The sequence below is a fragment of the Vigna unguiculata genome, chromosome 11, assembly GCF_004118075.2.
Source record: "Vigna unguiculata cultivar IT97K-499-35 chromosome 11, ASM411807v1, whole genome shotgun sequence".
Taxonomy (NCBI): Eukaryota; Viridiplantae; Streptophyta; class Magnoliopsida; order Fabales; family Fabaceae; genus Vigna; species Vigna unguiculata.
In genome coordinates, this window is record NC_040289.1 from 32,458,759 (window position 1) to 32,472,600 (window position 13,842).

Below are 13,842 nucleotides of genomic sequence, written 5' to 3' on the forward strand. Positions count from 1 at the left end.
GGGCCGAGCCAGGCGGAGATGCTGTTGTCCTTTGTTTGCTTGGTGTGTTGTTTGAGCAATGCTTCTACACTTAGATCGGGAGATGTTGTGCCATGAGCGGGTAGGTTCATGAATGGTGGTTAACATGTGATGGTATGAGCGGGGAGGTTTATATCCAGTTACTCTCACGTGGGGATACGAGCGAGGTAGGTTCGTATGTTCCGTGCTCACGTCTGAGAAATGCCACGTGCGGGGAGGTACGTGGCTGGTGGATCACATGTGTTGGACTACGGGCGGGCAGGTCCGTAGAGCAGGACTACGAGTGGGGAGGTCCGTAGAGTAGGACTACGAGCGGGGAGGTTCGTAGAGGCAGGACCACGAGCGGGCAGGTTCATGTGAGCATCATATTCCCGAGTCCAAGGCTAACCAGGGTGTGATTTGAAGGCTATATACCTGTTATTTTATTTTCTCAGCTCACCCTTTCTATTTGTGTATGGCGATGATCGTGTGATTCGTTGCACGGGAGCAGATGTTGACACAGGTGATGCTGACGATGTCTAGGCGACAGAGTGAAGGCTAGCTTTGGGATTAGAGCTAGGATTTACTCACATGTATTTTTATGCTTTTATTTATGAACACAAACTTCGAGAACTTGTAAAACTTTATGGTTTAAGTTATGAGTTTTAGCGCGCTCTTTTAATGAATTTAAATTTTCCTACGTTGGGATTATTATCGAGACAACTTTTGATATAATTATTTCTTTTATTATTTATTTTTTTAGTAATATTCCTTAGGGATGTCACAATTTGACTGACCACTTGAGTTACCGATTGGTCGTACACCAAGCACAATTAAGAGCATCTACAAAGACTAGCACAAATCAACTTGGAAATTAGGACTAAAGTGTGATTAGGCCATAATTAGGTCGATAGTAAGTAAAAGCCAATTACAATTTGTATAAATAGGAGTCCAAGTAAGGTAGTTGATTACATTGATTGCTACATCTAATATTAGAGAAATCGACCCCCTTTTTGACTTAAGCATCGAAATGCCTTTTGCAAGTACCATTCGAGTTCTTGTTGAATGAACGAAGGGTTACTTGTACCGAACAGAATAAAGAAGACAAAAGACGAATTAAGGAGAAAGAAGTGAAGAATTGAACCACTTTGGAGTTATTAGTACTCAACCGTTCCAGCAGAAACATGTGGTATTTATCGACAAATTTTGGTTGTCGGTAATTACCAACAAATATTTATCATAAGGTATTTATTGACATATTTTAGGTCATCACTAATTGTCGACGGATATTTACCAATGAATTTTAGGCCACCAGTATATCGACAAAGGTTTTGATATATTTGTGAAATTTATCGACAAACATTTTTCAAATAAATTTTTTATTGTCAATAATTTGTTGATAAACTCAAATTAACAACCTATTTTTTATTTTATCCCCTGAATTTTTCTGTCAAAAATCAACAATTTTCTTTCAGTGAATATTCATAATTTAAGTATGCCTACACATAATATCTCTTTATGGTATTTTAAGTTATTTATGGCTTTACTCGACAAATGGAAATGAAGGTTTGGAAAGGAAAAACTAGAGTTATGGAGAGACATTTTGATATCAAAATATGGATCTTGAAAAGTCCTAAATGAGAACAAAGAATGTGTCAATGCCTCTTAGTGGTAGAGACACATAAGAAGAATGTATGGAAGAGCAAAATGGGGTAATTGATTTGATAGTAATATAACTTGGAATAGAGAATTAAGAAATAAAAGAAAGTTTTGGAATGATGTGTGGAATGGAAACCAAAGGATATGAAACTTTGTATGGAAAAGAGGAATGGGAGAAACTAGTAGTTGATGAGTGATGCAAGAGATACATAAGAGTGTAAACCTCAAAGGGATACAAATGATCAATGGATCTGCAAGGCAGATGAATCATAAAAGTATACTATACAATATTCTTATAAGTGGCTGATTAATGGAATTAAAGGGAAGGATGATGACCTATATGAAAAACATTGGAAGTGCAGAGCTTTACTAAGTGTTTAACATTTTTTCTTGGCTAGTTAGTATTAATAGAGTTGCAACAAATGAAATCTGATTAAGAGAGGAGTGTGCTAGGAAAAAAAGCTTTTGTAGTGTAGATTTAAAGAAGAATTAGTATCACTTGTTCTTTAGTTTGATTTATTATCTTTGTAATATTCTTTTCAGACAAAAATGATTAAAATTTTCATTGTGATTAGTTTAGGTCGATGTAATATCTAATTGAATTCGAAATCTAGGCATTGTTATTTGAGTTGAATTAAGATTGTTTGCACTAGTGCAAATTGTGGATATAATAATGATATACAATATCAGTTATCAAGAAATGATGTAATTAAAAATGTGGTGACAATTTTGTAAATATTGAAAACAATGACATATGTTGTTGTTCAACTTAACCGATGTATTATTCATCTAACAAAAGATACTACATCGGTTGGGGGAGGGGAATCCATGTAGTATCTTATTTGAATTTTTTTTTAAAACAAAAAATAAGATATTGCATCAGTTGTTGGGGATTACAAATGTAATTTCCCTTTTTATTCAAAGCCTACGTCTGGATTCTATTATTCTCTTTTTCTCTTATTCCTTTTGTCTCATTCATGTCTCATTCTTCATCACTTGTGAGCCTCATTCGCACTTGGTTTAACCTCCATTAATGTGTGTCTTCATTTGTTTCACTTCCATTATCCTCTCTCAATTTGAAATGCCACACATTTGTGGGTTTTAGGCCTCCATTCTCGCCCTAGGGGAGCTTTTATCTCACCACCGGTACTACCGTCGCTACATGCAAAAAGCATCCTCCTTACGGTGTCATTGAGAAGACCCATCTCATTAGCAGTCCTCCCTTCTCGCAGACACGCTTGTTTAACCATTGCAGCCTGTCCATAACGTGCCATTGTTGTCTTGCGAAGTTAGTTTCACAACACCTTAGTCATCACTGCCACCTCTAACAGTTTATTTTAACAAAAAAAAAAACTAAATTATAAGTTTTGAATTGTTTAGAATAAAATTGAAAATGTTATTTTAATTTTGGTTTTGGAATATATATTTTGTTGTGCTTTGATATTATTGGTTTTTATATGTTAACGTGTTGGTTTGGGTCCGACGGTGTTCAACCCTCAACAATATCTTTAGAAGTTATTAGTTTAAATGTTATTCCATTAATGTTGTAGATGTACTCTTTCTTAGTTTTCCATGTAAGATTTGGTATAAAAATTGAATTCTACTTTTAATTTTAATTATTCATATGTTTCATCATATTTCAAAATTAAAGGAAGTGGTAATGACAATTATTCTCTATTGTACACAACACATTTTATAAAATTTCTAAAAGATTCACTATGATAGTTTTCCTAACGTTATAATTTTGGATGGCAGAAAATATGCACTTTCTTTGACACTATGAATGACCTGACATAGTAAATTCATCTTACTATGTCAAATGTGAAAATATGTTTCATAGTAACGTGAGGTTATTATCACATGACTTAATAATCTTGACATTGTTTGTTCACTTACTATCATGTGCATGAAGACATGACATAATAAGTTTCATTCAATATGAAAGTTAGTGTTACACCTGACATAATAAGTCACATTTACTATGACAATTTCAGTCATAATCGTCATAGTAAATAGAATTTCTTTTCAAAATTATTTTTTCATTTATCCTGCTTTCTCTCTATTCAATTCACCTGCAAGTACATTCAAATTAACCATACAATACCAATCACATTCAAATTAACCATACAATACCAACCAAATCAATTCTAATAAATTTGTCCAACAAATAATTAAACATGAAACATGAAATTGTTTATACAACCACAAAACCATTAAATTTTTTTACAAATAGCTTACAAATGATTAGATACTAGATAAACCTAAGTTTTATGCAATGAATCACTAACACCAAAAATAAAGGAAACCCACTTCATTGTAATTTCTTCCATCTATGTCTCTTGCAATGGGATGAATAATTGAATATCTAAAAAAATGAATATATTAATCATACAATTTAAATATTTTGCTTAATAAAATTTGTTGACTTGGCATTTGTTTATAATTTGTCAACAATTAAAATAACTCGACCGGTAAATGTAATATATTCAAAAAGTAAATCTTAAAAGATTAAAATTAAAATCACACATTTGCGACATTGAAAATTCTATTTCCATAGTGAATATCTATGGATGTATTAATATACCTATGATCTATTAATATATTATGGTGAATATCTCTATCTATCTTCTTTTTTTCTTTCAAAAGGCTTTCAGTCTACAATGGTTACACTTTAATTAGAGTCACATATGTTAAGAAAGAACTTAATTATATGTCTTAAATAATTTTATTCCATGTTTTTAAATTAAATTTTAGATTATATGTATAGAAAAAATATTTTAGACATATATATAAAAGCTTTTTATTTACATATATTATTATTTATACATTGAAGTATATTATTCATATGTTTAACCTTTCGCATTACAAAAGTAAAACATCAAACGCTATTGTAAAATATTTTTATACTATAACAACATTTAAATGATTACCTGTAATAATAATAATAATAAATTGATTGTTAAAAATAATAACTAATTTTATTTGTATATTTTTGTAATCCTTTATAATCCAATAAATAAACGTTTGTTACACATGAACAAATATTCTAATACTTTAAAAGCTTCCCATACTAGTTAGCGATATGCTTCTGGTAATGAATAAAACAGACCAGAGGAGTTGTAGATGTAGAGATAATGACGAAAAGGAGAAAAAAAACTAGTTAATTAGAGTAAATAAAATGAATAAGATACTATGACTCTCATCTCGTATTTTTATTTTTCTTATATGATTTTATTAGGATTATTGATTAATATATTATTTTATTTTTTTTTAAATAAATGACTCATACTACACCTTATAAAGAAGTTAAATATGAGAGTAAAAGAATGAAAACTATCCTATAATTTTCCAAATAAAATAGGAAAGTTATGAACACACAACTTTCAATCTTTCTTCACCTATTTAATACTTAATAATTTTTTTTTTCTACTTGATTCATCTCCAAATATTTAATATTTTAAAACAAAAATGTTAGTGTTGAATAAGTGTGATGTTCGTTTATCATCACCCAATAAAATGAGTGTTGGAGTTGAAAATGGTCGAAAACTAAGTGTGTGTAGTGTAGAAAGAGCAAAAGTCCACTGTGGTTGCGTTTGGAGTCTGATAGCATTGCCACTTGCGATGGTTTAATGTTGCGGCGAAATCCCCAACGGTGCAGAAGATGAGGAGCCATTAATAGCACTCACTAGTGGACGAAGCCTATATAAACAACACTAGTCGTTTTGCAAGAGCAGCATCTCCCACTTCGATAAAGTGTGTGCATTTGTATCATTGTTCACACAATTATGGCTGTGGCTACTAATTTTCATCCAAAATGGGTTTCTGTCAGTGCTCTTCTTCTCTGCATTCTTCTTCACTTCAGTGTTGCCACTCTTGTTCTTGGAGATCAGAAGCTTGACAAACAAATATTCGGAGATGGGTTGGGCCGTCGTGGTGCCGGAGGCGGTGGCGGCTTTGGTGGCGGAGGAGGAGGTGGACTTGGAGGTGGGTCAGGTCGCGGTGGAGGTTTTGGAGCTGGAGGAGGTGTAGGTGGTGGTGCTGGGGGAGGCATCGGTGGTGGAGGAGGAGGTGGAGGCGGCGGTGGTGGAGGAGGAGGTGGATTGGGTGGTGGCTCCGGACACGGTGGAGGTTTTGGAGCAGGAGGTGGTGTTGGTGGAAGTATAGGTGGTGGAGCAGGTGGAGGTGGAGGGGGTGGAGGAGGAGGTGGTGGTGGTGGGTTAGGTGGAGGTTCTGGACACGGGGGAGGATTTGGTGGTGGTGTTGGCGTAGGAGGTGGTGTTGGTGGGGGAATTGGTGGCGGTGGAGGAGGTGGTAGTGGTGGAGGTGGGGGAATAGGTGGAGGTTCAGGTCAGGGTGGTGGGTTTGGAGCAGGAGGTGGTGTAGGGGGTGGAGGAATTGGTGGAGGAGCCGGGGGAGGGGGAGGTGGAGGTCGTGGCGGTGGAGGTTCGGGTCATGGTGGAGGATTTGGTGTTGGTGTCGGAGGAGGTGGGGGTAAACATTAAGCTTGCATGCATGCATGATATTAAGGAGCTTTAGCCAACGTTAACGCGTTGTTTTGTTTTAGAATAAAGTGTTTTAAGAAGTGAAAGGTTTTGGAACAATTTCGTTATATCCATGTTAAATTAGTCACACGGTTGATTCGTGTGTTCGCAAGGCTTTGCTTGTTTGTATTATTGATACACCACAAAATCATCTACATATAAATCATCAGTCCTTTTCCAGGCTTGCGTTGGGTTGTTTAATGAAGTTTTAGTTACCGAAACTGTTAATGCCTTAAAGTTTTATTAATTTCTAGATTTCAAATTGTGCAACACTAATGTTCTAACGTCTAAAAAGACTCTTGATGTGAAATGTTTTGTTACGGTGAGAATTACACAACACTGACATGGTTCAACAGAGGAAAATGGAAGGTGAAGCACAGAGAAAGTCCGAGTTATGAGTTATAAATACAATATATTTTCACAATTAAACTTTTTGACAAAATTTTCTTATGCATCTTAATTTTGAAATATAGAAAAATGAAAAAATAAAAATCACTTAAAAGATACTACATTAAATTATGAAAAAAAGTTGTCAAAAAATTTAATTGTAAAAAATTATTTTCCAGAGTTATAAGACAATACTAGTAGGGCTTCAAAAGGAATATATAATACTAGGTAGGCAGAATTTACATGAATGTAATAATTAACTTTTGTTGGTCTAACACCAATTTGTGTGGACTGTTGCATTGCAGCTATGTTGCTGCAAAAGTTTATGTACTTAGAATTTTCTAGGTTAAATTATATTTTTAGTCTCATTTTCGTAATAAAATTTAAATTTGGTTCCTCAATTATTTTTTATTTCAATCTGATTCCTATTTTGGGAAATTTGATCCAATCAAGTCCTTTCCGTTAGTGGTGTACTAACGGTGTTAAATGGGGTGTCACGTGTCAGCTTCTGAATTTTTTGAATTTTTTTTATTTTTTAATTATTTTTTTAAAATTTTTTAAAAAAATAAAAATTTGTCATGTGTCAAGCTGACATCGTGCCACGTGGTAATGACAGTGCCACGTGTCACTATTATAGGAGGTGTCATTTTGTCATTCTCAATTTGGTTCCTGTATTTTAATTTTTGTCTCAATTTAGTCCCAATTTTTGTAAAAATTGTGCAATTTTGTTCCTCTCCAAATTGAAACCAAATTTAATTTCTATATAAATATACACAAATATTTCTATCAAAATTGATATTTCAAATAAATATTTTTAACAAGATTAAGTTTATTTTAATTTATATTTTACATTAAAATTTATTTAAAATTGTTTTAAAGTTGTTAATAGAAAATAATGCTAATAAAAAAATTCATAAATTATATTGATATTTTATTACATTATACTTTAATATTATTTTTTATTTGAATTTATATTTTAAATAATTGCATATTTTTAAAATGTGTAAAATTCAATAATTTCTATACAAATGTTTTAGTTGGTATAAAAATAACAATTATATAATTTAAGAAAAGTTAACTAGTTTATGTAACAATAAAAAACAAATAAATTTAAAATTTGAAAACAATTTTAAGTAAAATTGAATGTGAAACAAATTCAAATTTAATAAAAATATTTGTATAACATTTTATAATTTTTGTTTCAATTTGGAGGGGACGAAATTGCATAATTTTTACAAAAATTGGGACTAAATTGAGACAAAAATTAAAATACAGGGACTAAATTGAGAATGAAAAAATGACACCTCCCATAATAGTGACACGTGGCACTGTCACTGCCACTTGGCACGATGTCAGCTTGACACGTGGAAAATTTTTAATTTTTTAAAATTTTTTTAAAAAAAAATATATAAAAAATCAAAAAAATCAAAAAATCAAAAAAATCAAAAAATCAAAAATAAAAAAATTCAGAAGCTGACACGTGGCATCCCATTTAAAACGGTTACTACACCACTAACAGAAAGGACTTGATTGGATCAAATTTCCCAAAATAGAGATTAGATTGAGATAAAAAATGGATTGGGGTACCTAAATATTTATATATATATATATATATATATATATATATATATATATATATATATATATATATATATATATATATATATATATATATATATATATATATATATATTATATATATATATATATATATATATATAAGTCGTAGATTTTATTAATGATTTATTGAACATATAAATTGATGTTGTCGTGTACAACTCCTGTTAGATGAAGTCTACGACTTCAATGTTTTCTATTTTTTATTTTTTAGTTAAAATGATAAATTTAGTTTTATTATGATTGATACCTATTTTTTTATACTTAATAAATTGTATTAACAAAATAAATAATTGAAAAAGTATTATTAAAAAATTAAAGAAATAAGGGAAAAATATTATTAGAAAGAAAAAAAAAAGAAATATTATCAGAAAAATGTAAAATATATTATAAATGATCATATTATTTTTAAAGTTCTACAATTAGTTGAGTAGTGAAATCATCACTTCTCAACTTATTGTAGAACTGTAAAAATAGGACAATAATATTTTGACAATTTAAGATGTCATTTATAATATATTTTATCATTTTCTCTAATAATATTTCTTTTTTTCTCTCTAATAATATTTTTTTCATCTTTCTTTAATCTTTTAAAAATTTATCTTCCATTATTTATTTTATATTATTTTAATACAACTTATTAAGTATTAAAAAAATTAGGCATCAATCATTATAAAAACTAAATCTATTATTTCAACTAAAAATTAAAAAATAGAAAATATTAAAGTTGTAGACTTCGTTCCAAAAAGGTTCCAAAAAGGTTGTATAACACAACCACAATTTATATAAAAAGTTATTAATAAGAATTTCGACTTCTTGTCCCAAGTCGTTCAATTCACATTCAACTTTGTTCTTTTAATAAAAAATAAAATACCTCGCAGTATTAATATTAATATCATACTGAAATTGTATTTGTTATCTACAACTTAATAAAGTCGTATTCGTGATATACGATTTTTTTTTTAAATAGTATAAATTTGATACAACTTACTCATATCGGTAATTTTTTTAAAAATTACTCATTCCAGTAATTATTAAGTATAATTACACCATAAAAGAACCGAAAATTTGTGTTCTCCGTAACATCTTTACCTTACTCCCTCTGACATCATAAAGATTGGTAGCTAGTAAACTTGGTGTTGTGTTTTTTCGTGTTGTGCTCCTTTATTCAAGTTTTGTACACGATTCAACATTCCAATTCTTGGAAACATATATATAACATTTTTTTTAACATACTGTAATATTAATTAAAAAAAAAGTACCTTTCAGTAAATTAGTATATTATGAGAGTTACTGCCAATTTAGATCACAAAATATATCTTTGTGAATTGTGGAACCTTTTTGATTGATGCTAAGGTTTCTTGATGCTGATGATTCATGTTATAACAAGAAAAAAAATCTAGAAATACAAGTTTTTTTTCTGTCAATATGAAAATTAAGTTTCCTACAAGATAAGCGAAGTTGGCTAAACATATACAAATATCTAAAATTAAAATCTAGTTTTTAAAACATTAGTAATTTGAAATTGATTGCATTTTTTATATATAATACAGAAACTATTAGTCATGTAACTATTTGTTGTTCCTATTTTTCAAATCTATGTTGTTTTTATGATGTCAAGAAGAAAAATGATAGCATAAAAGTGTTGGGATCCAAACAAGACATATGTGTGTGAACATGATGTGTGTCATGTTGTATGAGGTAAATGCCTCACACGTAGTTGATTAGATTATTCAGTCATGTCTGATATATGTGAGATAATTAAAAAAATGTTATTATGTTGTCTCGATAATCAATTATAATACTAATCTAGTCAACTAGATTAATTCTGGAACTTGGATTTGAGCCTAGTCAATTAGCTAATTAATCTAGTCAACTAGGCTCGTCATGACAGTAGCTGATCAATATAATTAGATCACTGCACCTGCTATTTTTCACGTTTTTCAATCAAAAGAAAGAAGAAAAAAGGGCTGAATATTTTCTTGGAGCAGTCTTTGAAGATCTCTTTTGAAGTTCATCAAGATACATCAAGACTGATCTCTACTACATGGATCTTGACTTGGCAAGTTGAAGGAAACAAAGGTGTATTCAATCTGATTTCTAAGCTGTATTTTTGTATTCTGTTATAGTTTGAAATTCACTATATTGCTAATTTTGTTTGAAGCAAGTGGGCGGTATAGCCTTGTTTATTGTGTTTGAAGCAAGTGTGTGATATAGCCTTGCTTGTATGGTTTTCTTGTCTTAAAGTTCAAATTTGCTAAGTGTCTTTGTTAATATTGTAAATCTTTGAGATATAGTGAAAGAATCTTTCTAGTTGTGGTTTGCTAGGGGGAATGTAGATTCTAAGAAATCAAACCAGTATAAAATCTCTTGTGTGTGTTTTATCTCTTCTCCTCTTTATCTTTGAAATGATATAAATGATCCAAACTTTAAGCATCCAATCACATTGTTTCAATTGATTTAACAAGCAAAGGTTTTCCAAAAAGGTTTCGAAATTGCTAAAACTAGGTAAAGATTGTCAAAACAAATTCACCCTACTTCTTAGTTGTGAAATATTGGTGCATCAAAACTAACACTATTTAGAAATCATAATCGTTGAGACAGTCTAACCTTGTGTTTGGATGAACCATTTCAACAATTTTAAGAAATTGAAATACATTATATTTAAAATTCTTGCAATTAAATTTTCTTCATTTTCTAAATAAATTATTTGGATAAAGTGATTGAAATACCTTAAATTTCAATATCTTATTTGGATAAAATAATTGAATTTCTCTTATGAAATAAAATTTCATTTTAATAATATTTATTTTAATATATAATTTTTGAAATTAACTTTAACAAATATAATTGTCAACTAAAAAAAATTAAATTTAGTCAAATTTCGATCGAGCTGACTAGACAAAATTCGACCAAATTTTGGCCGGCGTAAGCTCAGTCCAATTTGGCCAAATTTAGGTCGGAGCCAACTCAATCAAATTTGGCCAAATTTTGGCCGGTGCAGACTCAACCAAATTTTTTCAAATTTCGGTTGAGGTTATGGATGTCAAAAAAATTCGTACTTGTGGGTATCCATGTATAAAACCCGCAACAAGTAGAAAATGGATACCTGTGGGTAACGGGTACGGGTATTTGTTATACCCACTTGTTAACGAGGCGGGTACGGGTATCATAGTATCTATACTTGTGGATACCCATACCTGTTATACTCTCATTTAGATTAAAAAAGAAAATTATTAAAACATTAACACATTTATTTTGAATGAGTTATTTTTTATCAATTGGTTTTAAAAAATCTTCATTTATTTGTAAATTGTCATTCAACACTATTTAAATGGATCATTTTCACTTTGTTTGAAATTTATAAATATTATGCATTTTATTTTTATTTGAATTTATGGTTAAATTTTTTTATTAAATATTAAATTTTTCTTTTATAAATACACGCGAGTGCCCATGAATATTCGTGGATATTAAAAAAATATGGGGGTACCCGCATAACAGATACTCATACGGATATGGGTACGGGTACAGGGGAGCTACTACTTGTACCCTACCTATCCCGTTGACATCCCTAGTCGAGGTCAACTCAGCCAAATTTGGACAGCTCGGCTCGTCTCGATCATCGTGATTATTTGGTTCATCAGGTCCCTAGCCCGTTTGGGTCCTTGGGCCAGTTCGACCCGTCTTGGTTGTCAGACCCGTTTGGGCCCTTTCGGCCCATGTGGGTCGTCAACCTGTTTGACCTGTTTGGGTCGTCTGGCCTGCCTAGCCTGCTTTGGTAGTTGGGCTCACTCGTCCGACCTTGATTATCAATGGGCCCGTTCTGTTTGTGTCATCGGGCCTTCCTAGTCCGTCTGATTGTCTAGCCGGCCCGACCCGTATGGGTCATCGGGGCAGGTCGGCTTGTCTAGGTCATCTAGACTCAATTGACACTCCTAATCTTGAACAATGAGGAATTCTACAAAATGTGAAATTTCAATTTCTTTCATTTTTTTTAGTGAATTTCAAATTCTACTATTTTAGTAATTTGAAATACCTTCTTAAAATTCCTCAATTTCAATTCCCTTTTAATTTCCTCATCCAAACAAGTCATTTTACTTCAAAAAAATTCAAATTCTCCAAATAAATGAATTACTCTCTTAAATTGTTTCGTCCAAACACACCATAAAAGTTTACAGATTATTTTTGCCGAGATATTGATTTTAAAATCCTAATAGAACAAAAGGGATATTCATTATAAAATAATTTAACATTTGTGATGTTTAAAACCATAGCACAAATGACAATTGATGAAATGTTTGGCTAATATAAAATACATACACCGTATATTTTGATAGAGAATGATCTTCACTTTTTCAATCTAATCTCACATTCAAACATAATATATAACCTCTTACTAAACTTACAAAATAAAAACATCCAAAGATTGTAATTATGAACTTTCATTCTAAATTTAACATGTTTGAGTGAGTTTGGGGCAAAAAGAAGCGTAAAGAGATGAAAAGATAATGTATCTTGAAGTTAAATATACCTCTTGCTTTCCTAATCTATTACACTATATTAAAATTATATCTCCTAAATATAATTGCATTAATCTCAAAGTAGTGAATGATGAACCTCTTAATCCTCCATAAAGACTTCAAATTTACCTTATAATTGAATCTAACAAAGTCTTAACTTCATTTGTATCATTTGATTTATGGAAAATATTTTTCTCATTGTAGACCATAGTTAACGAGGAACATTGATAAAAATTAAAAATTACTATAATTGACATAAGAATAAAATGTCTTATCACTGATACAAATTTAGGCCTTTACAATGTCTTTTAAGTCTCGGTTAAAAAAATCTGAAACATATTTCGATACAGTGGTATTTTTGTAATTTCAACAAACTTTTATTCTTCTATGGTCCAAATAATCATCATCAAAACATAAAAGTTTTTCTTTCTCGGTTCTAACAATCAAGGATTAATATTTCTCAAAATTTTCAAATTCGTACACTTTCAAATTTTTTTATTTAAATTCAAAAAATTAGGTCTCGATTATCTTTTAAGGATATAAAAATTATTTTGCCTCGATTGAGAAATATCTGAAGTAGAAAAGCGTCATTTTTAATTATTTTATTCGAAATATCTATGAACATTACTTCCATAAGATTAATTGATAAAAAGAAAGAAAATTATTTTCTAAAAAAGCATCGATAACTTTAAAATAAATAAATAGTATTTGACAATTCACTGTATTAATATTTGATCGAAGGAAATCAAAATATATTTTTCTATTTTAATATATGGAAATTTTATTCACCCGTCACATGTGTGGTCTCTTTCTAATTTAGACAGCTGTTTGGGTATATAATTAATTATATTTTGTCACAGTTGACCAATGACTTTCATTCTATGCCTCACCTTATGACCAAAGCCTAACATATTATGGTTATAGTATTATTATTTATTAAGGGTGTATTTCTACTAACATTTTATAAGAATTTATAGAAACGCTTTTTAAAAATTAAAATGTAAATTTTCTATAAATGTAAATATATATTAATAATAATTAGAACATTTTATCTAGATTATAAATAAGATTGATAGATGAAATTCATACAGAATTATTTTATGAGTTTGGTAAGATAG

The 13,842-nt window shown here is 30.3% G+C and overlaps 1 protein-coding gene across 1 annotated transcript; it reads left to right on the forward strand.

Moving 5' to 3' along the window:
- Positions 1-5,441: 5,441 nt before the first annotated feature.
- Positions 5,442-6,158, forward strand: LOC114170384 (glycine-rich cell wall structural protein 1-like). The gene has a single exon (XM_028055863.1). It carries the CDS (start codon positions 5,442-5,444, stop codon positions 6,156-6,158), a length of 717 nt encoding a protein of 238 aa, XP_027911664.1.
- The last annotated feature ends 7,684 nt before the right edge of the window (positions 6,159-13,842 follow it).

Coding starts and splice junctions, on each gene's coding strand:
- LOC114170384 (XM_028055863.1), top strand. CDS start 5,442: ATGGCTGTGGCTACTAATTTTCATCCAAAATGGGTTTCTGTCAGTGCT.